Below are 27,982 nucleotides of genomic sequence, written 5' to 3'. Positions count from 1 at the left end.
TTGGATGTTCTGAAGCAGGTGTGGTAAAAGAGGGTTTCTTGTTGGCAGACAAGGTGTTGGACAGATGTCCCCAAAAATCAGACTGAAAAAATAATGTTTGGTACCAAAACCACTTTATTGGCAAAATTAGATATTCCACCAAAAAATGTTGATTAAAAAAAATTCCACTCTCTAACGTTTTTCCCAACAAATAAGATCTACAGATGAAAAAAAAACAAAGCATTTAAATGAATAATTGCCCAGGTATCAGAACCAGACTGATTTTCTGTATCTGCCAATCAATTTTTTTTCCTCCTGCCAACTCAAAATGTTTGCCTGCCCTAAACTCTACCATAAAAGCAAATGGAACGCATTTCTGTTAGGGTGTGGCTTCCTAAGCCAGCACTATCGCACATAATAGCCTTGAATTCCTTAAAGCATCATCGGTAAAAATTTTCACTTGCACATAATGTGACTTGGTTTAGTCCTCTGTATCACTTGATAGAAGTCATAAAGATGGAAACTTTCAGAGTCAAAGCTGAAATATTTCCTTTGACATTTTGAGTCCTTTGAAACTTTTGCTTCAAACTTCCGCATCTCTTTGCGTCTCCATGGCCTTCTGCATCTTCTCCACCATCCAAGGAGGAACCGAAAACGGCTTCATCTCGTCCAACTTGACGTCCGGACAGTCCCTGCACAAGTGCACACATAACATCCAGTATGTCAGCATGACTGCAGAAACAGCCACTGACTTATTTACCATAATTTCCAGGCAATAAGCCACAACTTTTGTCACACAATTTCAACCCCGCATCTGCGAATCATGCATTGCTACTGGCAATCAACATTTTGCTTTTGGCGTCATGTGTGCGGGGGCAATTTTTGGAGGGAAACAGCATGGCGCCAACGGCGAATCAAACAGGTTTAATAATTTTAGTGCTCGGTCACCATAATTCCTCAAGTGTGCAGAGAAAAACGGCGAGCTAATGTTTTCAAAAACATACGTTTTCAGAAGCGTTATCCTTTTTTTAACAACTCTTTGATGCAGCCCTTCCGTCAATATCCAGCCTCTGGAAATACGTGCAGTATGATAAATCTCCACTAGATAGCAGCAGTGGCTTTGATCAGAGCTTTGTCAACAGTGCCTAGTTTCGTTCCTGTATGGCAGTGTGTAGGCGCCGGTGTTGTGCCAAAAATGCTTCAAAGCTTTATCCTTTCAAAAAAAGGATGTGCCTATGCAATCAGAACGGAAAGGGGTGACGTTGAGTGCACTGCTGCACTTGCTATGACGACCCAAATCGTGATCACGTCACCAGAAACATCGGGGGCTGACAAGTTGCTGAAAAGTTCTTGTAAGGTTCATGCAGAAAGTCAGCATTCTTGAAATACAATTTTATTTTGCAAGCAAAGTGTCCTAGTGTTTATGGAAAGCAATGTTTAGATATTCATCTATCTACCCTGGTCATATCCCTCGAGAGGGGTGACCGACAGCAAGACAAACACATACAAAAACAAAGAAAATAAAAAAAGGGAAAAGTAGAAAAAAACACAAACAAACTTTTTTGGACCATGGCCAACCCAACTGCCCAAACGAGTTAAGCACCTGGCACCCAAGTTGGTCATGCTTTCGTCCCTCCAGAAGAAACGGGACACAAGAAAGCGGCCATGTCACTGTGGTAAGGGTGACACAACACACTCTTTTGTTCAACAGCAGGGCCCAACAGCTTTCACTGGTTTACCCCTGCCGCATCATACAGGTGCCCTGCACACCCCTTAGAACACGACTAAACATCCCACTAACCTTTTACAACACCTCTCCACTCATTCCTTTCACCAACAAGAGCTCTAGCTTCCACTACATTCAGACCTCTTTTCTACAGTGCACTCATAACACCATCCATCCACATCAATCACGACCTTCCTCTTGGACTCCTTCCATTTACTTTTGCTCTGTAGATCCTCTTCAACATTCGCTCCTCATCCATCCTATCCATGTGTCCAAACCAACTGAGTACTCTCTTATCCACATGCTTCTAATATATATAACAAAAAAGCACCGAAGTGACTGTTCTGCTTAAAATGTAGTCTTTCATAAAGAGTCAGAAGTTTTCATGCAAACGAGTATTTCCCAGAAATGCATTGTTCAACTGTTGTTCACTTTTTTTCCGATGAAGATGAGGGTTCCAGCTTTTTCTCAATGTGTCCTTTGTCTATTCAATTTCCTTAAGCCTTCAGAACTAAGTCAAAATGGCTAAAGTTAGCTCGCACCGGCGCTTCCTACTTGAGAGACACATCTGTCACTGAATGACTTAAATACAAAACACGTCATAGAAGTCTGGAAACATATATGACACACTTTCAGAGGAGAAATTAAATGAGGTTTTTGACAACATTATTCGCGTGATACGTTGGTCTCAGTTTCATGTGCCTTTTAGTCTGATGACTTTATGTATGAAAAATATATGACAACAGAATACAGTCATTTCCCGATTATAGGGAGCACTTTTTCTAAACTCAAACGAAGCATTGTAAGTGACAAATGTTTTGATTACATGCAGCCATCTGTTTATTTATATTTCTTATTTTTCAGGACAACCACGTTACTTGCCAAAATGCCATTTTCATCATTCAGTTCAGAAACACTGAATTACTCTCAACAAAGCACTTCTCGTCCTTCAGTTCAGAATCACGTGCGCTCCACAAGGACTTTGCAAGTCCGCTGCACCACCGGGCTATTTAATGTCTGACAAAAACCCCATTAATGACATCAACAATTTGTCACTGTGACTAGAAAGTCCCAATGCCTTTTCATGTGTCATCTGCATCTTATAGTGCAGAAAGATAGATAGATAGATAGATAGATAGATACTTTGTTCATCCCCGAAGGGAAATTCACATTTCCAGCAGCATCCCTGAGCTGAGAACAATCGAGAACAATCGAAAATAACACGGGAGCTGCTGGAGTGGCTGCCATTCGTGACGGCGCCGGAAGAAACGTCATTTTTGAGGGTATGGCTTGTAGTGCAGAAAGTAAGGTAATCATCGCAATTGAATCGTGATGCACCCAATTCATAGATCCGAGACACCTCGTTTTTAGCCAATCAGAACGCGTGGCAGAAAACAGCCCGGCCCCTTTTGTATCACACATAGTGGCATGCTAGCGGTTTCACCATCAAATAAACTTGCAGAAGATCGATGGGAACCGAAACAAAGTTATTTGTTCTACAGTTAGTGTTTTATTTGTATTACACTGCTATTGGATAGGTTATTTGTCAGTGAGAGAGGTTTGTTAGTTACTGTGGTTGCTTTACTTGCACGTTCTTTGAATATAGGAGTGGCTGCAAGATAAGAGTGGCGATGCGTATGAAAGATATAAAGTGAAGAAAAGGTTGATAAAAGTGGAAGTGGAAGCAGCGAAAAGGAAAGCAAATGATGAATGGTGTCGAAAGATAGGAGTGAACTTTGAGGAAAGGAGAAAAGTGTTCTGGAAAGAAAAGAAAAGAGTAAGAAACAGTGAGTCTGGAAAGGAAGAGAAAGTGAAAGATAAGGATGGTAGATTGCTGGTTAGCGGTAGTGCAGTCAGGACGAGATGGGCAGAGTACTTTGAGGAGTTGCTAAATGTGGCGGATGGGAGAGAAGTGAGAGTCGAGGCGATTGATGGTATGGAGAGAATGTTGGGTGATTTAAATGTGAAGCCTGTGGAAACATGGGAGGTGCAAGAGGCAGTGAAAGAAGTGAAAGGGGGGAAGGCACCTGGGTTGGATGGTTGTACTGCTGAATGCCTGAAAAAAGGTGGCACAGCTATGATTGACTGGTTAGTACGCTTGTTGAATGTATGCTTTTTAAGTGGTCTGGATCCTGTTGATTGGTGTAGTGCATGTGTGGTGCCATTGTATAAGGGTAAAGGTGATAAGTATGATTGTAGCAATTCGAGAGGTATCAGTTTGTTGCTGTATGGAAGAGTCTTGATTAAGAGAGTGGGAAAAAGAACGAATGAGGTGGTAATGGAGGAGCAGACTGGTTTCAGGAAAGGAAGAGGATGTGTGGATCAGGTGTTTGCAGTACGACAGGTGTGTGAGAAATATTTTGCAAAAGGTAAGGATGTTTATTTGGCTTTCATGGACTTGGAAAAGGCGTATGACAGAGTTGATAGAGAGGCGTTGTGGCAAGTGATGGTGGTGTATGGAGTGGGTGGAAAGTTGTTGGAAGCATTGAAGAGTTTTTATATGAACAGCAGAGCATGTGTAAGAGTAGGGAGTGAGACAAGTGAGTGGTTCCCTGTGTTGACTGGTGTGAGACAGGGGTGTGTGATGTCACCATGCCTGCTTAATGTGTACATGGATGGTGTGGTGAGAGAGGTGAATTCAAGAGTATTTGGCAGAGGTGTAGACATGATGGACAACAGTGGAACAGTGTGGCAGGTAAGTCAGTTGTTGTTTGCAGATGACAGCGCTTGTGGCTGATTCTGAGGAAACATTGAGAAGGTTGGTAACAGAGTTTGGAAGAGTATGTGATAGGCGTATGTTATGTGTCAATGTTGGGAAGAGTAAGGTGATGAAGTGTTCACGTGATGGAGTGGGCATGGCGTTAGAAATCAGGTTGCATGGACAGGTGCTGGAAGAAGTTGAAAGCTTTAGGTACTTGGGTTGTGATGTGGCTGCAGTTGGTGGAATGGAGTGTAAGGTATTACACAGAGTGAATCAAGGAAGCAAGGTTTTGGGTGCTCTGAGGAGAGTGATGAGCAACAAGAGTATGAGTATGGATGTTAAGAGCGGACTGTAAGAGAGTGTGGTTGTGCCGACTGTCTTGTATGGTGCAGAGACTTGGAACCTGAATGTAGATTTGAGAAAGAAATTAAATGTTTTTGAGATGATGTGTTTGAGGTGTATGTTAGGAGTAACAAGATTGGATGGATTGAGAAATGAAATTGTGAGGGACAGAACTGATAGATTCAGTCAGACGGTATATCTTGGCCAAAATAAACAGAACACTACAACAGATATTGCATTTTCTCCATATTAATAAACTTATTTAAATGAACATGTAAATATATTTCAAAACACATTGCCTAATGAATAATCTACAAAATTTGAAAGAAACATCTCCTGGATGCAACCAGGGATGTATCTTGGGGGTTCATTGAGTGTTTCGGGTCTCGCAACATCAGACACTCTCGCCCAGGTGACCCAGCCGAGGTTGATCACGCCTCAACTTTGGTCCCAGAATCAGCCCATGGATCTACCCTTTTGAGCCAAAGCCACCAGCTTTAGGTAAAAATAAAATGAAATGATCTGCATTTATATAGCGCTTTTCAAGTCAATGACTTCCCAAAGCGCTTTACAATGTGCTCCACATTTCCCAATAGCGGCCTTGCAGCCATGAAAGGCGCTAACCTGCTTATTGGGGGTATTAGGGGTTCAGTGTCTTACCCAAGGACACTTCGACATGTAACACGGATGAGCCGGGATTCGAACTGATCCCAAGACGAGCGCTCTACCTCCTGAGCTACTGCCGCCCCGGTACTTGGGTTGTGATGTGGCTGCAGTTGGTGGAATGGAGTGTGAGGTATTGCACAGAGTGAATTAAGGAAGCAAGGTTTTGGGTGCTCTGAGGAGAGTGATGAACAACAAGAGTATGAGTATGGATGTTAAGAGGGGACTGTATGAGAGTGTGATTGTGCCGACTGTGTTGTACGGTGCAGAGACTTGGAGCCTGAACGCAGATTTAAGAAGGAAGTTAAATGTTTTTGAGATGAAGTGTTTGAGGACTATGTTAGGAGTGACAAGATTGGATAGACTGAGAAATGAAATTGTGAGAGACAGAACTGGAGTAGTCGTGGAACTGAGCAAGCATGTTGATAAGAGAGTACTCAGTTGGTTTGGACACATGGAAAGGATGGATGAGTAGCGAATGTTGAAAAGGATCTACAGAGCAGAAGTAAAAGGAAGGAGACCAAAAGTAAGCCCGCGATTGACGTGGATGTATGGTGTTATGAGTGCACTGCAGGAAAGAGGTTTAAATATAATGGAAGCTAGAGCTCTTGTTGGTAATAGAAAGGAGTGGAGAAGTGTTGTGAAAGGATAGTGGGATTGTGGACGCGTTCTTAAGGATGGGCTGGGCACCCGTATGATGCGGCAGGGGTAAACCAGTGAAAGCTGTCGGGCCCTGCTGTTGAACAAGAGTGTGTTGTGTCACCCTGACTCGAGTGACATGGCCGCTTTCTGGTGTCCCATTTCATCTGGAGGGACGAAAGCATGACCAACTTGTGTGCCGAGGTGCATAACTTGTTTGGGTAATGGGGGAAAGGGGTTGGCCATGGTCCAAATTTTTTTGTGTGTGTTTTTTTTTGTTGCTATTTATTTCCCTTTTATTTTCTTTGTTATTGTATGTGTGTGTCTTGCTGTCGGTCACCCCCTCTTGAGGGATATGACCAAGATAGATAGATAGATAGATAGATAGACCTTGTTAGCAATAGCAAATACAAGCGAAAGTGGCGTTTCGTAATTTAAGTAAAATTTATAAATTATGGGATAAAAATGATATGGAATTTGTGATCCTGTATGTAACATTTATGAAACTCGTGACGTCATTACCATAGGTTCCTCGCCAGAAACTCGGACCAAATGAAAATGACACCATGATTTACCCAAAAAATCCCACCCTTACTTGTATTCGTCGCCTCGTGCCAGGTCTTGGACATCCTCCTCAATCAGCAGGTAAGCCTGAGACATCAAGCACATGAGAAATAGTCAATTTGTGTTCCTTGACCGCCACAACAGCTCAGGCTTACCATCTTGCCACCCGTCGCCCTCATGTGGTGACGCTCGGCCAGCCACTGCTTGTCTTTTGTATCTGCTGCATACTGAAACGTGCATATACATCATGTTACCAAGACGACTGGTTTGGCATGCATGCACTGGCACATCCGGGCTCTACGAGTGTGTATATACCTTAAAGAGGTCAGAGTGTTTGATATAGATCCGTCCTCTGGTCCCGCCCATTCCCAATGCCCTGCGACATAAAATGAAGACTTATAAGGGTATGTTTTGAAAATAATTGACAGGTGCCCATCACGTGCTTTTCCACAAACATCTATCACCTTACCAAAGTGATAAGTTTATAGTTTAGTTGACACTCAAAATAAGGAGCGAAGACATTAATGGATCTTAAACTTTCAATGAGAACAGGGAAGTGCCAAAACCTCAGATAATAAATTCCAACCTGTTGTAAAAGCCCTCTCTTTAAAAGTTTATCTTTATTAAATCTACTAGGTTACAAAAGCAGATCTGCCCTGAAGGGTGTGGTATCAAAGAACCGCAACATGATTGCCTGAAATTGACAATGACGTTAACAGTTCATAACAGTCAATCCAATTACCGTATTTTGAGGACTATAGGTTGCAGTATTTTGTCATAGTTTGGCCAGGGGTCCGATTTATACTCCGGTGAGACTTATCTGTAAAATTATTGACACATTATTACAGGGGTGGCCAACCCGGTTCTCAAGAGCCGCATGTCCTGCATGTTTTGGAGGTTTCTCTGCTCCAATACAGGTGATGCCAATTTTCAGCTTGTTAGCACGCTTTGTGAGAGCTTGATAATGATCCAGGTGATTAGAATCACCAGATTAGAATTAGAATAGCTTATCTCCCAAAAGTAATTTACACTTAACTTTATTTATCTTTATAGAGCATATTATTTTATTAAATGTTTTATTTTTTTTTGTACAAAACAATACAGGTCAAGGCTTGCATCCCCCGTGACCAACCCCGGATAAGCTGAAGATAATGAATGGATGGTTGGATGGATGGATAATACAGGTTTCTTATACAAGCCTTAAACATACTTCTATAAACCTTAAACCTACAAAATATAGCACTGAAGCAACTTTCAAACAAATTCAACTTATAAACGATCGCCGGAACCTATCGCGTTCGTAAGTAGGGCAGCGTCCTTACTCCAGAGTGACTTATAGTCCGGAAAATACAGTATGCGAGTGTTTATGGTGATTAACTTACTTGTTAGCTCTAGATCCCAAAACAAAAGTGCTGCTTTCATTCAGTCTGGACGGCTCCCACTAAATGGCACAAACGAGAATTCTTCATGATGATTACGGACGCCGATCAGAAAAGTCAGAAGGGAAAGTGCACCACTACATCACCTTAGGTCCTTCTTTCTTGATGGCTTCACACTTGGCCTTCACGCTGAAAATACACATACAACAAGCTTCCGTCAAATTGAGCTCTTCTTCATTACGAGCTGGCAAACTTACTGATTGGAGGAGTTGAAGGATCGATCGGATGCTAAGGCGCCGCCTCCGCGGCTCTTCCTCTGAGGACGAAATCGAACATCAATATGTGCTTGCTTCAAATAAACAGATGGAAATACAGGATGGTAGTCTTCCTGTTGGGTATTTCTGCCTGACGCGCCTCTCCGGCGCCTTTGGAATGCTTGTGTGCCCTGAACACTCGGGCCTGACTGGGTCATCAGCTGGGGACCATTGGTCATTGATGTTTCGCTCCTTTAACCCCAGGACATCTCCCCGTGGCGGAGCGATGGCTGAGAAATCTCCCTGCCAACCCCACTGATGCCCTAGGTGTTACTTGAATGCCCCCAGTTCCTGTCATTCCTCCGCAGCCACAGCCAGAAGCTGCCCTTTTCCGCCTCTTCTGACAGCTCTTTAGTTGCTCTCCGGTTGCCCGCTCCTGTGCATTCAAGGTCTCTGAGCAAGCTTGAGGTTGAGGAGCCCACAAAGCCCCTGCACCCCACTTCCACTGGGCATACTGTTGTTTTCCAGCCCGCCTCCCTGCACTCGGCTGCCAGGTCTTCATACTTCGCCCGTTTCCTCTCGTATGCTGCCTCTATTCCCTCCTCCCAAGGGACAATGATCTCAACCAGGAGGACCGCCTTGCTGGCTACAGACCACAGGACAATGACTTGCCGCAATGATGTTTCTGCGATCTCCCTGGGGGACTGCAACTGCCTATTGAGGTCAACTTTCATTCTCCATTCGCTGGCGGGCGAGAGGAGCCTTCCAGAGTGTAGCGGGCGAGGGGCATTGGTGTTTTTGCAAACGTTGTCGCCAGCCCTTGCAAACTGGATGAGGTGATTTGATGGAGGAGCTGGCTGACTGTTTGCCTTCTGTCTGCAACCTTCGACTACCTCTGCCAGCTTCTTTGAGACGGCATCGTGCTGCCACCTGTAGCGGCCTTGGGAAAGTGCCATCTTGCAGCTTGAGAGAATATGCTGAAGGCTCGCATTGATGGTAGTACAGAGGGGGCAGATCGCATCAGTGCCGAACCACAGATGTAGATTTTGGGGGCAGGGTAGTATGTTGTACGTTGCCCGGATCAGAAAGCTGAGCCTGGCTTGAGGGATCTTCCACAGGTCGCGCCACAACAAAGGCCTGTCCATGACCCCTTCCCAAGTTGTCCAGATGCCCTGTCTGCTCTGGGAAACCGCTTTGATGGTATGGCGTTCCTACTCAGTCCTCATCACTTCCGTCACCACCATCTCTTTCCTCTAGCGCCTGGAAGCCTTTGACCAAAAGAGGGGCATGTCGCTCCAACCAAGACCTGCTCGCCCTACTTGGACCCTGCCGACCACTTCGCAATGTTTAACCTGCCGATTGCCTAGGCAACCTCTTGTTCTGCCTTCCACCTTCTTCCTGTTTGAACTTTGGTGCCCGCTGATCCAACAAGATGATCAGAGGACTCTCTCAACTCCAAAACCATCCGGGCCTTCTCCTTCTTATATCCTAGGCTGATGGAATGCAGCGGCAGTTGGAGCATGTTCCGACCAAAGAGGCCAACGTCTGAGAGGCATCTTGGCAGCCCCAGCCACTTCCTAATATAAGAGTTTGCCAGCCTGTCCAGCTTGCTTGCCAGTGAGGAAGGGACCTCACTCACCTTCAAAGGCCACATCACCTGACGGTATAGTATGTGCTGGTAATACCATACTTTGTATTTGCCTGGGAGCTGGCTGTGATTGATCCTGGCTAGGCCTTCCGCAAGCTGTTTCTTCACAGCCTCTGCCATCTGCTTGTCTGAAAGGTCTGCTGTGTAGGAGCGCCCTAGGCTACGGATGGGTTGCTTTAACAGTAGCGGGATCTGCTCTCCTCCTGCAGTGAAGATGGTATGGTCGTCCCTGATACCTTCCCTTAGGGACAGGCTTCGGGACTTAGATGGCTTGATCTTCTTTCTTGCCCAGCCTAAAACTCATCATTCCTCTTCAGCAGTCTTGATTTGCATGCTGCTGTCCGGAGAATGGTGATGACATCATCCCTGGAGCCTCGCAACGGTGGTAGCCTTTGGCCAGATGGCAGTTTCATTCCGCCGACCATCTTCCTAGCCCCGATGAGGATGATTTCAAAGGCCGCGATGAACAGTATGGGAGAGATCGAACATCCCATTGCTATCCCCACTTTAAGCTGCTGCCATCCTGTAGTGAAGTCCTGGTGAGCACAGCACATCTGCAAGTCTGCAAAGTACTTGGCCACCATGCCTTTAATGCAGTCTGGCGTGTGGAAGAAGTCCAAGGCGGAGCTGTTCAGCTGGTGCGGGACGGACCCGTACACATTGGCAAGATCCAGCCACACAACATGGAGGTCCGCACTTCTCTATCCTTGCCATTTATATTTGCTCCCAAATTATTGCCAGGTGCTCCACACCCCCTGAAAATCCTGGGACACCAGTCTTCTGGCAGCTGGTGTCAATATAGCCGTTACTTGTGAGGTAGCTGGTCAACCTCCTGGCCATGATGGAAAAAAAGATCTTTCCTTCCACATTCAAAAGTGCAATGCTCCTGAATTGGCCGATTGTGTTAGAGTTCTGTTCTTTTGGGATGAAGATCGTAACTGCTATCTGCCACTCTGAAGGAATGATGTTCTTCTTCCATTTCACCTGCAGGAGTTTCCACAGGATTTTCAGGACGCCCGGGAAGTACTTGTACAGCTTGTATGATATGCCGTTCGGGCCAGCGGCTGAGGCTGCTCTTGATTTCCGAACCACCTCCCTAACCTCGCTCAGTTTGGGGGAAGCAGTGTTGAAGGGGACGACTAGGGGAGCTGGCTGGGGAACATACCCCGGGGATCCCAGCGGGGTGGCTTTTGCTAGGTCGCTGACTTGTTCCCTTATATGCTCCTCAAGCTCTGTCTTTGAGATCTCCAGCTTTCCACTCCTTTTGTCTGTCAGCAGTTGTTTTGCATGCTTAAAGGGGTTCTTGAAAAAGTTGATTCTCTCCTTCTCCTTCCCCTTTCTGCTACGGAAAATCCGTTCTGCTCTTCTCAAGTTGGTAAGGCTGCCCCTCACCTTCTCTCACAGTGACTTCAAGCCCTCTTTCTCTTCGCGTCTTGCCTTCCTCCACTGCTTTCGGAGTTGGCGCCACCTCCACATCAATTGCTCAATCTCTCGTTCTCTCCTCCCTTTCTGCTTGGGCGCTTCTCGTCGCTTCTCTTCCACCACCCCAAAACGGCTACTGCATTCCTCGTACAGGATGTCTTCTAAGGTGTTAAGCTTTGTCTCTACCTGGCCACGGAGAGAATGCTCCAAAAGTACGGTTATATCAATGTCCAACTTCTCCCAGACTATAGACTCATTGGCTCTTGGCCACTTGATGGCTTGCCTTCGTCCCGGTTCTTTTTTCTCCTTGCTTTTGGCTGCTTGCTAGTTGATGTTCCGGGTGTGTTCCTGGTTCCAATCTCCTCGGAGCCCCCCTCCACAACCTGCCTTTCCTCCTTCTGCCTTTCTTCAGCAGCACTGGATCCTTTTGCTCTGTTTGCTCTGTGGTTTGAGACCTGGCTTTTGGTTCCTAGTGTCTGACCTGCAAAGGCAGTGCACTGTTTCTGACATAACGCTGCACTCTCATAACAATAATTGCGTTAATATGCAGCTCATGATTTTGTGTAATTTTTTCCTCAATTTAGGCTAGTCCAGGGATCGGTAACCCAAAATGTTGAAAGAGCCGCATTGGAGAAAAAAAAAAAACCCAAAACATTTTGTCTGGAGCTGCAAAATAATCAAAAGTCTTATATAAGCCCTATAATTAATGCAACACATGTCGTATGTGTCTATATTACCCTGCTAGCAAACAACTAAGTTGGATGCAGCGCATCCTTTGGAGAATCATACACCACTTGACTACACTGTTGTAGATACAACCTCAAGTTTAACTTACAATACTAACAAATGTCAGTATGTTTCATTGCTTTGATAACATTACAGAAGTGCAAAAAAAACCCACACATTAATTTTTGTACACAGTTGGCTACTGCTTCTGCAAACAGAACTGTGTTGCGGACAGACAAAGGTCCCATTTTGGCGTAAAATGGAACCACATATATACAAAGAACAAAGTAATTCTCTCTGCCCTTAATCAAACATCTGGGCAGGCACACAAGTCAAAAACAAAAAGCGAAGCATTGGCGACAGCTAGTATTTTAGTGGCTCGTTACATTGAAAACAAATGAATCAATTAAATCTGACTGAGAGTAGTCTGATGAGAACAAAGCAATGCTGATCACCCCTGCGTGCTCTGTGGATTGTTATCCGGGGAGGGAGCGAACGAGGCAGAGTAGGGCGAGAAAGCAATAAAGAGGCCGTAGGTCGGGCCTAGGTAACAAGCCCTCCCAATGCCAGATCCATTATCCATAAAACGGATCACCTGAAGTTACAACAGCTGCATTCGTGACTTCAGTATTTTAATCGTCATGAGGACCTGGCTCATTTCGAGGATGGCCGATGCTAGTGTGCAGCTAGATGGCCGCTCTTTACATCCCCTTCTTGCACTGAAAGGAGAACACCTCTAATTTTGTTGTTATATTGTAAATTGGCTATAAAGAGCATTAATTCAACCACAATTCGTTTTTTTTGTGTTTTTATTTAAAAAATCTATAGTTTTTTCTTTTGTTACAGTCATATATATTATTATTTCTAATGAATAAATGTTTCTACTTTGCGATTTTTGACTATTGTCAGACTTTTGTGGAACGCACCTTTTTGAGGACTGGACTTCCTCTGAGGCTGCAGCTTTCCTCAATACCTCGAGGGCGCTGCAGACATAGCAAAAAAATGTTCAAGACGACTTGGTTCATATGTGGTTAAAATTGTTCCATACCTTGATGCTGACCTCGCAGATAGTTTTCTTCACCTCGCTTTGTGGAAACAGAACTTTGGCCTGTGGTAGACATGATAGCCGTAGACACAAAGACACACACACAAAACAAAACTAACTGTAGTCATTAAGGATCGACCGTCATGGGTTTTTCAGGGCCATTAGTATTAAGAGGAAGCTGATATCTGATATTTTGAACCGATATTCATTTGCTGTAAAAGCTTAAAAATTGGCATAAGAATTTTTTAATAATGCCAAAAGAAACAAAGGATACTTTTTTTGAATTCAAATAAAACTTTAATAGCTCTCTGAAACATTTTACAGTAAATACTTATAACATGATTACCGTAAATTCCGGACTATAAGCCGCTACTTTTTTCCCCAAACTTTCAACCCTGCGGCTTATTCAGTGATGCGGGCAATTTATGTAATTTTTCTAACGGCCGCCAGCAGCGCTCGAGTACAAAAGGTAAGATTTAGACTGCAACTTCTTAGTTTGTGCACAAATTATATTGGCGTAGACATATCCTCATCATGCAAATTGCAAAAAGAAAGGCACATGATGCAACTTTCAAGCTAAACGCAATCGAGCAGTCCGATATAGAAGGAAACAGGGCTAGCGCACGTAAACTTTACTTAGCGAGCGTGATGCTAGCGTGTTTTTTAATAAGGTAGCATGGGACGAAGTCTATATGACAAAGTCTCTTTCCCATGCTGAAGGAAGACAACTTTGATGACGTCAGTCATAAGGAGGAAGATGAGGACGGTTAACCGTGCTTCTTACAAGTACGATAAGTTTTCTTAACAGAGCTGTTTACTGTGTTGCGAGCGTGTTGCTAGTAATGTTTTGCTACCCTTCACAGGCACGGTTTGGGATGAAAGTTATAATATTATTACTAAAGCTTTGAAAACTCTCTCGGTGTAACATCTTTCTTTGTAAGTATGTGTAACCATGTATAATATGTATTTGCAACTGTATATTTTTGTAATATATTTATTTTAGAAACTTATTCTGATATGTTTTGTACGAGCAAATGAGAAAGAAGGGGCGGAAACGCGGGCTGACGGGAAGTGGAGTAAAGGTGAGACGTGTTTGTAGATGCGGCCGACAATAGTGGATATATATTTTTCCCACCCTTACCTTTGGAAATATACACTTTTTTCCTTGGATTACTTTCAACGGGCACCTGGACTCTGCAGGTCTGCATTAAATGTTAAGTACGGGTATCATTTTCCGTTCATTATGCCAGCTGTGTTTTTTGGACCGTGTCGGGTATGGGTTAATTTCGTGTTTGTATTGCGTCATATCAATGTGGGTGCATGCAGCTAATATACAGGTGCGGCTTGTGTATGTACAAAATCGGTTTTCCTCCTGAAATGTGTTGGGTGCGACTTATAATCAGGTGCGCTTTATATTCCAGAATTTACGGTAATCTTTCACTTAAACCAAAAAGTTTAGGAAATAAAATCAAAAGGTACATAGAAACTTAAATAGGTCCCTAAAACCTTTTCCAGTAAATTAGAATAACAACACAACAAAAAAAATCAAAGAGCTTGCGAATTGTAAAGTGTAGGCCCCTCGTTTTAGAGCCCGATTGACAAACGAATGTTATGGTAAAAGCTAATATTTCAGTCTCCATCTGAACGAGCCTCCCTAAAATAGGTTAACTACACTCTACAGACCTGATTCAAACGCTTGTCGGGACTCAGGAGTTAGTTGCTGCTTTTTTTTTGGCTCTAACATTATTCTTTCTGCTTTAGTGCTCTGCCCCCGATTGCTTATCTAATCAGAAGGCACGGGGTGGGGCTACCGAGCCAGAAGGCAGGAGAAAGAGAGCTCGGCTGCATCTGAGCCATAAATAACCCAGTTTCAAATATCTTTAATCAGCCTGTCAAATTAATAAAAATGCAGTCAAATTCCCAAAAATTGGTGCCGATGATTGGCCTGCCCGATAATCTGTCGACATTTAGTGGTCATTGCTCCCAGAAATGTCCTCATTCAATACATCTGCAATTTAATGAGATTTAAAAGATGACGTAAACACTCCGACATACAAACAAAAATACACCTGTGGCTTTCTTACATGTTCCAGAACATTCCTGCAAGCTTCCTTGATAAGCTGATCCGTTTGGACCTCATCTCCGACGTTCTCCTTTACGTTGTGTGCCGCCTTCTCAAAGAACTGTGTCAAAAAAAATATCCAATCACACACGGCTTGCCTGTGAGCACACAAACTCGCTCGTACCATGTGATATTTCCTGAACACCGCTATGATTTCGTCATTGAAGCTGGGCTGAAGAACTGCCCTCAGGAGGTCCATGGACACCTGCGGATCTGTATAACTACAAGCATGTGGGCGTAACACTGTCAATATCTTACTGCAGGGGTCTCAAAACTTTATGAATTGCGAGCGGCATTTATTTGAAAAAATTTGCCAAGGGCCCAGGTTGCATAAAAAAAGCTGATTGATGTGTTTAAGTTTTTGTTTTTTGTTTTATGCCGAAGGAAGAGGGTTGGGACGGTCAGGCTTCTGAATTTGCACCTACAAACAAAGCTGGTCCAAATATCATGACGACAGTAAATAAAATTGCTACCAATAAAAACGTTTTTTTTGTGTGCCAACCTTTTCCCTGTTGACCGTTTGTGTGTCTGCCACAAAATAGTACTACAGATATACAATAAATATATGCACGCATCATCACCAAAACCCCCTTTCGCCGTCACATTACCCATGTCCTTCAGCAACTCCACTGGCTCCCAATCTACTATAGAATCAACTACAAAATCCTTCTCTACATCTAAATGGCCATTCATAACCTTGCCCCGCCCTACTTCTCCGACCTCCATCACATTGCCACACCATCCCGCACCCTCAGATAATCTTCCTCCCTCCATCTCACTATACCCCATGCCCGCCTCAGCTCCATGGGGAGCAGAGCTTTCAGCCGCTCTGCCCTCGAGCTCTGGAACTCATTGCTGCCTGACCTCCAACATTCTGTGTTCCTAATTTCCCCCTATATTCCGGTCTGGAGCCTTTGCTCTGAAAACACAGGTCTACTAGTGAGCCAAAAAGAGATCCGCAGGTTCGAGAGCGTTCTCCATCTGGGCCCCGGTGCTGTGGAATGCTCTTCTTCCTGAGATTTGATCTTCAACCTCAGTGGAAATGTTTAAATCTAAGCTTAAAACATAATTCTCTTCTATAGCATATGAATAACCTATACTTTATATTGATAATATGTGATTAAGGGCTATACAAATAAACGTGACTTGACTGACTTGACTTTCCAACTTCAAATTTGGACTCAAAACTCACCTCTTCAGACTTGCCAATTCTTGAACATAGGCCTCACACACCGCCCCTTTTAACTCTAATGTGTTTTATTGACTATTTATTATTTGCTTGTTTTAATTTTGTTTTACTCTTTGTTTATTGTTGTGTCTCATATGTACAGTGACATTGGGTGTCCTAAAAGGCGTTCAGAAATACATTGTATTATTATTATTTTTATTATTATTATTATTATTAAAATTACGACACAACTTAATATCAAATTTAGTGTTTAAAAACATGAACCTCATATTTATTTATTTGCGTTCAATCTAAAAAGAAAACAAATACTATAGAAATACTATAAAAATACCACTCCAGTAATACTATAATACAAAAGTACTACTACAAAAATACAACTAAAGTAACATTACCAAATACTATAGAAATATGACAAAAATACTGGAAAACAATGGAAATACTCCAAAAGTTCTACAGTCATATTACTTAAATCCAACTTTGAAAACATTTTAAAAATACCACGACAGTAATACTATAATAGAAAAACACTACTAGATAAATAATACAAAAAAATACTACAAAAAACTACAATAGAAGTATTACACTATAAATACTGCAAAAAAACAACTACAGTAATACAACAAAAATATATGTTGGAAATACTAAGGAAATACTACAATAGGGCAACTAAAGAAGGGCTTTATTGCATTAAATGTAAAATCTTGATAAATAGAATTGTATTGAGGAAAAAAAACATTTACAGAAAAATCAATTTGAAGGTTGGCCATTAGCGAAATGAAAAATATAGTTCTGATGTGTGCTATTTATTCAGACTCTAGTATTTGCCATCATAGAGAGCCGAAAGGATATAAACTGACCCGGATTTTGGCTAAAATACACTCTACAGGTCCCCTTTCTCCTAAATTTAATTCATCAACACACGGGCATCACCAGTCAAGGATTTAGGGACCTTCCGTAAGCATTGTATCAAGTATTAAAATAAAACAGCTTTAAAGTTGTCATGTATATTTCAAGCACTTCACCCAAAATTCAAGCGCCTTTTCAATCCTTGAAAACACAACATTAAAAGTCAAGCATTTTTGAGGATTTCAAGCACGTGTGGGAACCCTGGTCCTCAAAGAGAAATCTGGATGCAAATTTTCTTGATAAAGGAAGCATGTTCCTTCTTCCGGCCACCTAAATGACACTTTACGGTAGCCATTAGCCAATCCTTCTTTAAAGTTTATTTAAAATATCCAGATGTACACAGAACTGCCCAGAATTTAAAATATTTTTACCTTACTGCCATGTGCGAGCGTCGTCCTCTCCTGTGAACGTGTCGATGTTTGATCATAAAGTTCCATGGATTCTAAAAAGCAAATCAGAAGAACATTTCATACAGACATTTTTATTTAATTTTTGATATTACTTTATCCACTGTGAAAGTGTGCTTGTGTGTGTGTGTGTGTGTGTTTCTGGCGTTCCAGGTCCAATGGGGAGATTTTATTTTCTTAACGTACATTGAATATTTTGTACAGCACTTTGAATTGCATTGTGTTGTTTGAAGGGTAATGTGCAAATACATTTTAATATGATTACTCACCAATTATAGTCATATTTGGTTCACACTAGGGGCAACAGATTATCGGCACCGATATCTGGGTATTTGACGGTTATCTGTATCGGCTGTTTAATTAATTCGGCCGATTCAATACATTTAAAACGGGACAGGAGGAGCAGGCAAGAACTATGCTTTGAAAGTGGAGTTATTCTCTTATTTTCTCTGCCTCGCCCTTCCTCCTAGCCCCAACACCCGCACCTCTTCAATGAAAAAGCGACCAGGGGCGAAACCGCTGAAACCAAAGCTTTCCAGACTCCACACGCTGCAGACTGTAATGAAGCCGCTGATAATATTGAGATTTTAAAAAGTCTATGTGCCTTCCTAAAAAGCGTGTGTATGTGATTAAGAGTAGAGCTGCAAAAACGAATCGCTAAAATCAATTAAAATCGCTGATTAAAATCGCTGATTAAAATCGCTGATTAAAAGCATTTATTCGGAGGTAAAGGGGGCGGATCCTTTTTATTATTTACTGGCTCGCATAGGCTAAAGGGGCAAAACAAAGCCTGCAATTGGCCAAAAAAGATGTGTCAATCATCAGTTGAATCGATCACTATTGGCTAAAGTTATTTGGAGGTAAAGAGGGCAGATCCTTTTTATCATTTACAGGCTTGCATAGGCTAAAGGGGCAAAACAAAGCCTGCAATTGGCCGAAAAAGATGAATGTGAATAGCATGTTGGATGTTGGGTTGACGGCATAGAGAAAACAGTATTTTACTATTCTGTACTGTATTTGTAAATATTTTACTCACGGATACAAGAGGACTATGGTTGCACATTATTATTGAACACAACGACTTCGGCGAGCTACTCCGGCTATATACTGGACTGTCTCAGAAAATTAGAATATTGTAATAAAGTTCTTTATTTTCTGTAATGCAATTAAAAAAACAAAAATGTCATACATTCTGGATTCATTACACATCAACTGAACTATTTCAAGCCTTTTATTATTTTAATATTGTTGAATTTGGCTTACAGCTTAAGAAAACTCAAAAATCCTATCTCAAAACATTAGAATATCATGAAAAAGTATACAAGTAGGCTATTCAACTAATCACCTGAATCATCTAATTAACTCGAAACACCTTGCGAGGGTTTCCTGAGCCTTAAAAACACTCAGCTTGGTTCAGTAAACTAAATCACAAGTATGGGGAAGACTGCTGATCTGACTGCTGTCCAGAGGACCATCATTGATACCCTCCATCAAGAGAGGGTAAGACACAAAAAGAAATTTCTCAAAGAGCAGGCTGTTCACAGAGTGCAGTTTCAAAGCATATCCACAAAAAGTCTGTTGGAAGGGAAAAATGTGGCCGGAAACGCTGCACAACCAAGAGAGATGACCGCAGCCTTAACAAAATTGTGAAGAAGAGCCGCTTCCAGAATTTGAGGGAGCTTCAAAGACAGTGGGCTGAAGCTGGAGTCCAGGTATCAAAAGCCACAGTTCACAGACGTGTCCGGGAAATGGGCTACAATAGCCGTATTCCCATGGTCAAGCCACTTCTGAACTCAAGACAACGGAAGAAGCGTCTGACTTGGGCTTTGGAGAAGAAGCACTGGACAGTTGCAGAGTGGTCCAAAGTCCTCTTTTCAGACGAAAGCAAGTTTTGCATTTCATTTGGAAGTCAAGGCGCCAAAGTCTGGAGAAAGGCTGGAGAAGAGCAAAATCCAAGTTGCTTGAAATCCAGTGTGAAGTTCCCATAGTCAGCAATGGTTTGGGGAGCCATGTCAGCTGCTGGCGTTGGTCCACTGTGTTTCATCAAGTCCAGAGTAAATGCAACTGTGTACCAAGAGATTTTAGAGCACTACATGCTTCCATCTGCTGAAAAGCTCTATGGAGATGAGTATTTCATTTTCCAGCATGATCTGGCACCTGCCCACAGTGCCAAAACCACCAGTAACTGGTGCACTGACCATGGAATCACTGTCCTTGATTGGCCTGCTAATTCCCCTGACCTGAACCCCATCGAGAATTTGTGGGGTATAGTTAAGATGAAAGACACCAGACCTACAAATGCAAATGAGCTGAAGGCCGCTATCGAAGCATCCTGGGCATCAATAACACCTCAGCAATGCCACAGGCTGATTGCCTCCATGCCACGCCGGATTGATGCAGTAATCCGTGCAAAAGGATTCCCAACCAAGTACTGAGTGCATCAATGGACATTTTCAAATGTTTGATTTAGTTTTGCTGTTATAAAATTATTTTTTTACTTGGTCTGAGGAAGTATTCTAATATTTTGAGATAGGATTTTTGAGTTTTTTTCAGCTGTAAGCCAAAATCAGCAATATTCAAATAATAAAAGGCTTGAAATAGTTCAGTTGATGTGTAATGAATCCAGAATGTATGACATTTTTGTTTTTTTAATTGCATTACAGAAAATAAAGAACTTTATCACAATATTCTAATTTTCTGAGACAGTCCAGTATTTTCCCAGTATCTTGTTTCAGACTGATGTCGATGTTTCTGTGATATCTATTTTAAAATTAAACTCAATTCCAAGTGTTTATTGTCATATGCACAGTAAAGTTGCTAGCGAAAAAGAAAATAGAAACTAGGGAATGGTTGGCATTTCTTGAATCTTAAGACTTTAACCTTCCGAATGATATTTGGAACGATGCATTTGAGTGATTGGTGACATCGTACAGACACTGTTTCCGTACATGTCTGAGACACGTGTTTGCTTCTTTGCAAGCTTTCGGAATGTTAAGGGAGTAATAAGTTTGACTGAACTACCTGACTGTTTTGTCGACGTTCCCATTGTAGCGCCTTATAATCCGGTGCGCCTTATGTATGGAAAATATAGGACCAAAAACTATTTCTTCGGGGTGCGCCCTATAACCTGGTGCGCCTTATAGTGCGGAAAATACGGTACTTGTTTTAGGGAAGCACCTTCAGGCATAGACTGATACTGTATATTAACATTAGTTGGTTAGTGAAGGGTGTTTGTTTCTGATTGAGAGTGAGCATAAAAAAGCAAGCTTAAGTGAAAGGCTGAGTGATTTGACAACCTCGCTCAAAAATAGACGTGTCACCACCTTTCAATCCAGCCGCTTTGTTGAAATTTTTATGCATTTTTTGTTTTAAGTTAAATGAAAGGTGTGGTGCGCAATTTGAAAATTTAATTTGATTTAGAATAGAATAGAATATGCCTTTATTGTCATTGTTACAACATGGGATATATTGTAACAACGAAATTGGACGACTCCAGTTCCACATTTCACAGTGAGGATAAAGTACTTCCGTATTTGAGCAATGAGATATCAATCGATAATCATCGCTGACCCAAATTGCAAGATATTGCATGTAGCAAAATTTCAATGTTGCTGCGGGTGGGGATGATGTTTTTTTTAATTCTTATGTGAATTTTCAGGCAGCACGGTGAGGCAGTGGTTAGCGTGTGTGCGGCACAGTTCTGAGGTCATGGGATCAAAACTCCTGTGCGGGGTTTGCATGTTCTCCCTGTGCTTACGTTGGTTTCCTCCGGGCATTCCGGTTTCCTCCCACATTCCAAAAACATGCATTTTAGGTTAATTGTCCGGTCCAAATTGGTGTGAATGTGCGAGTGAATTGTCTATCTCTGTGTGCCCTGCGACTGGCTGGGATGGGCTCCAGGGATGTGTGCCCTGGCTGTGAATGGCTGGGATGGGCTCCAGCACTCCCGCGACCCTACCGAGGATAAGCGGTGCAGATAATGGATGGATGTATGCAACAGAATTCAAACCCGTGCCGTGGTGGTGAGGGCCTAGACACTTTCCCACTGGTCTAGTTGTATTGACATTTTAATGTATTTATTGTAAAATATTTTAGGGAGCTATTTAAATGTATTTGTACCTTTATATGCGTTGCTACTAAGCCCCATCATATTTCCTAAACTGTTAGTTTTTTGTTGAGGTGAAAATAAGTCATGTTAGTTGTGTTGAAATTCTAATTTACTGTAAAAGGTTTCAGGGAGCTATTTAAGTTTTTACATACCTTTATACGAGTTCCTGCTAAGACTAATTTTATTTCCTTTCCTGTAAGTTTTGCGGGAGGATGTGGAAGTAAAGCGACTGAGTGGAAGAAAGAGGAGATTGAAAGGATGATGACTAAAAGGAAGGTTTGATGTGTTAGCCTTGAGTGAAACAAGGGGTGAATTACAGCTTGGAGGTATGTATGGTAGAAGGTCTGCAGTTACCGGTGGACATGCTAGAGAAGAAGTGGCTGTGCTTGTGAGAAAGCAAAGGAAAAACTGGTGGGAGAGAAAAGAGATATCTTCCAGATTGATGTGGGTGAGGTTAAAGTGGGGTGTAGAAGTATGTAAGGATGTTTATAAGTGCATATGGACCTGGTTCAGAAAGAAGTGCTGAAGAGGAGAGAAAGGAGTTAGATACTAGGTGACCTGAATGCTAGGGGGGTGATGGACCGGTTGAAAATATGATTGGTAGATATGGAGTACCAGGAAGAAATGAGAGTGAGAAGAAAATGGTTGAGTTAAGTGTGGAAAATGAGGTGGCGATAGCAGATACATTGTTTAAAAAGAGGAACGTGAATAAGTATACCATTGTCAGAGTGGATGGCGGTGGGATGGTGGACAGAGCACTGATGGATTATGTGGTGGTTAGGAAAGGGATGTTAAGTAGATTGTTGGATGTGCATGTTTACAGAGATGAAATAAGTGGCATGTCTAATCATTTCTATGTGGAAGGAAAACTGAGAATAGATGAATCGTGGAGGGCTAGTCAGAAGAAGAATGTGAGGGAAGAGGTGAAAATGTCAGAGTTGAATAAGGCAGAAAATGAAAGAGAGTTTAAATAGAGGATAGGGGAAGAGTATGAACAGATTAGTATAAGAGAAATGGAGAGTGTGGAAATAGAATGGAAGCGGTTTAAAGGTGCAGTGTTGAGGAGTGCGAAAAAAGTGTCTGGAATGAGAAAAGTTGGTCGAGGTATTAAGAAAGGAATTGAATGGTGGAATGATGAGGTCTCCGAGGCTGTGACTGAGAAGAGACGTGCCTTTGAGGAGTGGCTGCAAGATAAGAGTGGTGATGCGCATGAAAGGTATGAAGTGAAGAAAAGGTTGGTAAAAGCGGTAGTGAAAGCAGCAAAAAGGAAAGTAAATGATGAATGGTGTCAAAAGATAGGAGTTATCTTTGAGGAAAGGGGAAAAGTGTTCTGGAAAGAAGTGAAAAGAGTAAAAAAGAGCTAAGTGAAAAAAGGACGGTAGATTGCTTGTTAGCAGTCGTGCAGTCAGGACGAGATGGGCAGAGTATTTTGAGGAAGTGCTAAATGTAAAGGATGGGAGAGAAGTGAGAGTCGAGACGATCGGTAGTATGGGGAGAATGCCTGTGTTGGGTGATTTAAATGTGAAGCCTGTGGAAACATGGGATGTGCAAGAGGCAGTGAAAGAAGTGAAAGGGGGGAAGGTGCCTGGGTTGGATGGTTGTACTGCTGAATGCTTGAAAAAAGGTGACACGGCTATGATTGACTGGTTAGTACGCTTGTTGAATGTATGCTTTTTAAGTGGTGTGGTTCCTGTTGATTGGTGTAGTGCATGTGTGGTGCCATTGTACAAGGGTAAAGGTGCTGAGCATGAATGTAGCAATTCGAGAGGTATCAGTTTGTTGTCTGTGCCGAGTGAGCTGTATGGAAGAGGCTTGATTAAGAGAGTGGGAAAAAGAACGAATGAGGTGGTGGTGGAGGAGCAGAGTGGTTTCAGAAAAGGAAGAGGATGTGTGGATCAGGTGTTCGCAGTACAACGGTGTGTGAGAAATATGTTGCAAAAGGTAAGGTTTATTTGGCTTTCATGGACTTGGAAAAGGCGATGACAGAGTAGATAGAGAGGCGTTGTGGCAGGTGATGGTAATGTCTGGAGTGGGTGGAAAGTTGTTGGAAGCATTTAAGAGTTTCTATGAGAACACCAGAGCATGTGTAAGAGTAGGGAGTGAGACATGTGAGTGGTTCCCTGTGTTGACTGGTGTGAGACAGGGGTGAGTGATGTCACCATGGCTGTTTAATGGGTACATGGATGGTGTGGTGAGAGGGGTGAATGCAAGAGTATTTGGCAGAGGTGTAGAGATGATGGATAACAGTGGAACAGTGTGGCAGGTAAGTCAGTTGTTGTTTGCAGATGACAGCGCTTGTGGCTGATTCTGAGGAAACATTGAGAAGGTTGGTAATGGAGTTTGGAAGAGTGTGAGATAGGCGTAAGTTATGTGTCAATGTTGGGAAGAGTAAGGTGATGAAGTGTTCACGTGATGGAGTGGGCATGGCGTTAAAAATAAGGTAGCATGGACAGGTGCTGGAAGAAGTTGAAAACTTTAGGTACTTGGGTTGTGATGTAGCTGCAGTTGGTGTAATGGAGTGCGAGGTACTGCACAGAGTGAATCAAGGAAGCAAGGTTTTGGGTGCTCTGAGGAGAGTGATGAGCAACAAGAGTATGAGTATGGATGTTAAGAGGGGACTGTATGAGAGTGTGATTGTGCCGACTGTGTTGTATGGTGCAGAAACTTGGAGCCTGAATGTAGATTTGAGAAGGAAATTCAATGTTTTTGAGATGAAGTGTTTGAGGAGTATGTTAGGGGTGACAAGATTGGATAGATTGACAGATTCAGATCTACTTTATTGTCATTCTAGTACACGTGTATACAGAACGAAATGTAGTGGAACTGAGCAAGCGTGAGGATAAGAGAGTACTCGGTTGGTTTGGACACATGGAGAGGATGGATGAGGAGCGAATGTTGAAGAGGATCTATAGGGCAGAACTTAATGGAAGGAGACCAAGAGGAAGGCCGCGATTGACGTGGATGCATAGTGTTATGAGTGCACTGCATTAAAGAGGTCTGAATGTAGTGGAAGCTAGAGCTATTGTTGATGATAGGAAAGAGTGGAGAGGTGTTGTGAAAGGATAGTGGGATGTTGGACACATTCACAGGGACGTTTGATTCAGCAGGGGTAAACCAATGAAAGCTGTCGGGCCCTGCTGTTGAACAGAAGAGTGTGGTGTGTCACCCTGACCCGAGTGACATGGCCGCTTTCTGGTGTCCGGTTTCATCTAGAGGGACGAAAGCATGACCAACTTGGGTGCTGAGGTGCTTAATTTGTTTGGGCATTTGGGTTGGTCACGGTCCAAACATTTTGTGTGTGTTTTTGCTACATATTTCCTTTTTTAAGTTTCTTTATTTTTGTATGTGTTTGTCTTGCTGTCGGTCACCCCTCTTGAGGGATATGACCAGAGTAGATAAGGTAGGTAAGTTTTTGTTGAGATGAAAAGATAAGTGATGTTGAGATTACAATTTGTTTACTGTAAAAGTTTTCAGACAGCTATTCAAGTTTTATTTGGATTTATAACAAGTATTTGTCACCTTTTACATAATTGAAAACCAGGGTAGATAAGGTAGGTAAGTTTTTGTTGAGATGAAAAGATAAGTGATGTTGAAATTACAATTTGTTTACTGTAAAAGTTTTCAGACAGCTATTTAAGTTTTATTTGGATTTATAACAAGTATTTGTTACCTTTTACATAATTGAAAATTTCTTACGGCAAGTTTTAAGCTTTAACAGTAAATAAATATGGTCTCCAAATATCTTGTTACCTATAATCTATATTGGCCCTGGAAATATTGGCCGATCCCCAATTCAGACCAACGCAAACTTTATTTCAGTTGTCACTAATGTGCTTTTACAAAAGGGACCATATGAGCAATCTCTGTTGCGCTACAGATTTATTTGAAAATGTTACAAACTGATATAAATATCAGTTTGCAAATTACTATAAGAAATCATCAAAGGGATAGTGTGTATTAGGGCCTCCCAGAACCAGTTGTAGGAAAACACTTCATAAAAACATTTATATCAATGAAATCAAAACGCAACCCAAAATACATGAATTATTATACAAACTTGCGTTTTAGGTAGAGAAATTTGCATTTTACAAAACATAAGCCTCATCTAGTGGGAGGTGACATAAGGGTTGACTATCTTGCAAGAAGCAGCAAGATAGAAAACTATCACGTCAGCTCCCCTTCGGTGAGGCTCATGTTATCTAATCTAGCCAAAGCTTTTTAGTCTAAATCTAAACTTCTTTATGAATCCCGATGTGTGTGTGTGTGTGTGTGTGTGTGTGTGTGTTTGTGTGTGTAACGTATAAAACCGGAAACAGCTTAACCAATTTTCGTGAAAATCCACCCAATTGTATTTTAAGTCTCCGCGGGTACCTTAAACTTGGTTTTGAGTCAAGTCACCCCCAATAAATACCAACAAAAACGATCAACATCTGCTCTAATGTGGTCTGGCGGCTAGATTGAGTATTGCAGCTCCCGGCCACTCCAAACTTCTGTCAGAACAGTTGTCTTTTATGCACCAAGAAAGAGAGAGGGAAAATCGAGAGCGATCGAGAAAGAGAGAGAGAGAAAAAGCAGGCGAGAAAGAGTGAGGGAGAGAAAGAGAGAGAGAGAGAGAGAGAGAGAGCAGGCGAGGAAGAGAGCGAATAAAACAGACAGACAGAGAAAGAAAGAGTGTGAGAGAGCTAGAGAGAAAGCCAGAGACAGAAAGAAAGCAAGTGAGAGCAAGAGAGGGCTTTTTTTCAGGCGCACCCTTATTGAAAGCCTTGTCAACTGAGAGAGAGCGAGAGAGAGAAAGAGTGCAAGAGAACGCAAAAGTTAGTGAGAGAGAGTAAGAGATAGATAGAGCAATAGAGAGCAAGAAAGTGAGTGTGAAACAGACAGAAAGACTGAGATGGAGAGAGAGACAAAGAGAGAATGCAAGAGAGCGGGCTAAAGTTGTTTTTTTGTTTTTTAGGGCGCACCTTGATTAAAAGCTTTGTCGACTTAGAGCAAGAGAGAGCGCAAGAGGGAACATGAGAGAAAGTGAGAGAAAGTGACAGAGCAAGAAAGTGAGAATAAGTAAGAAAATGAGCGATGGAGGAAGCGATAGAGATCAAGAGCGAGAGAGAAAGAGCAAGAGTGTTTTTAAAGCCTTGCTGACCTACAGCGAGCGAGCTAGAGAGAGAAAGGGGATGCATCACTTAGGCGGCATGACGAAAGGAGTGGGGAGCAAACTCTTCTTAGTGAGATGTAGAAGAACGCAGAGCAGGTGTGGGTCACAGTACTGTATGAAAGACGCTATGATATGAATTGGCCAATCGGCTATAAGATCTCAAGTCAAGAGGTTCTGGCCAATTGGTGGGAATCTTGGCTATCCGAAACGTCCCTCCGGTGAGCGGGAGGCATTATTCTTTTTTTTTTCCCCGCAAAGGAGTGAACCAGTAGCGAGGGGTCTCTGTATATTCAAAATTATTATTATATTTTTAGGTAATGTAAGTTTATGTAGTTTATGACTGTAGGAGACCATTAAACCCTGGCAGCCTGCCAGAAGCTTTATTTGGTGTGGGTAACACTGTAAATGCATAATTATCAACCTTTTGGTATTTAAAAAAACACGTATATCTTATCATTCACACACTTGACCGAAGCTTTAAAATAACGTTTTTTTTGTTTGTTGTTTTTTTAATAAATCAGGTTTTTATGCTACTGGGAGGTGCTAAATATTACACACGCAGACCCTTTAATCTCCTTCACACACGCAATGGAATCAGTGGTGTGTTCTTCCTCAACACAAATTCATGTTTTGAGATGTGACGTTTTCACTAGTTAGCCACTTTTTTAAAGCTAAAGAATAAGTTAGATTTGGCAAAATGTTGGATATTGAAGTTAATCGAAAAATCTTACGGTCTGCTGGCTCCCGTCCGTGAACGTACGCATTGACGCCTGGTCTTCCATTGTCAAAATGCTTCGCCAAGAAGCTAACTTGATGCTAAGCTACCAACAGCAATAACAATAAATGCACTAAATAGTTTCCACTTGCACCTAGTGTTGAATTAATGCGAATGTTAAAACTTAAAATAATTGGCATAAAAGTGTATTTTATAATAATCTATCAGTATTCACTTAAATTTTGCTTCCCGGAGGCGACACAGAGTCCGCTTCCGGCTTTGCGCAAGACATACG

At 42.3% G+C, this 27,982-nt stretch overlaps 1 protein-coding gene across 1 annotated transcript; it reads right to left on the bottom strand.

Annotated features, from left to right (window-relative positions):
- Positions 1-91: 91 nt before the first annotated feature.
- dnttip1 (deoxynucleotidyltransferase terminal interacting protein 1) lies at positions 92-27,980 on the bottom strand. Its single transcript, XM_088337516.1, has 13 exons — positions 27,704-27,980; positions 17,677-17,747; positions 15,335-15,431; positions 15,173-15,271; positions 13,092-13,151; positions 12,970-13,026; positions 8,251-8,309; positions 8,140-8,182; positions 7,997-8,055; positions 6,930-6,990; positions 6,770-6,841; positions 6,646-6,701; positions 92-671 (listed from the first exon to the last, which is right to left on the bottom strand). Exons 1-13 carry the CDS (start codon positions 27,752-27,754, stop codon positions 563-565), a joined length of 894 nt encoding a protein of 297 aa, XP_088193642.1. The 5' UTR covers positions 27,755-27,980; the 3' UTR covers positions 92-562.
- Between the last annotated feature and the right edge of the window lie 2 nt (positions 27,981-27,982).

Source organism: Urocampus carinirostris, chromosome 6 (genome assembly GCF_059441175.1).
Source record: "Urocampus carinirostris isolate Australia breed hairy pipefish chromosome 6, RoL_Ucar_1.0, whole genome shotgun sequence".
In the NCBI taxonomy this organism is placed as follows: Eukaryota; Metazoa; Chordata; class Actinopteri; order Syngnathiformes; family Syngnathidae; genus Urocampus; species Urocampus carinirostris.
The sequence above is the reverse complement of the archived record's forward strand: the minus strand, read 5'-3'. Positions and strand labels throughout refer to the sequence as shown.

Excerpts from the sequence above, each read along its gene's own strand:
- dnttip1 (XM_088337516.1), bottom strand. The coding sequence starts at position 27,754 with ATGGAAGACCAGGCGTCAATGCGTACGTTCACGGACGGGAGCCAGCAG. Across the intron at positions 15,432-17,676 it reads CGCTCGCACATGGCAGTAAG|TTATACAGATCCGCAGGTGT; the intron begins GTAAAAATATTT and ends ACATGCTTGTAG. Across the intron at positions 13,027-13,091 it reads TCTGCGAGGTCAGCATCAAG|CGCCCTCGAGGTATTGAGGA; the intron begins GTATGGAACAAT and ends CTATGTCTGCAG.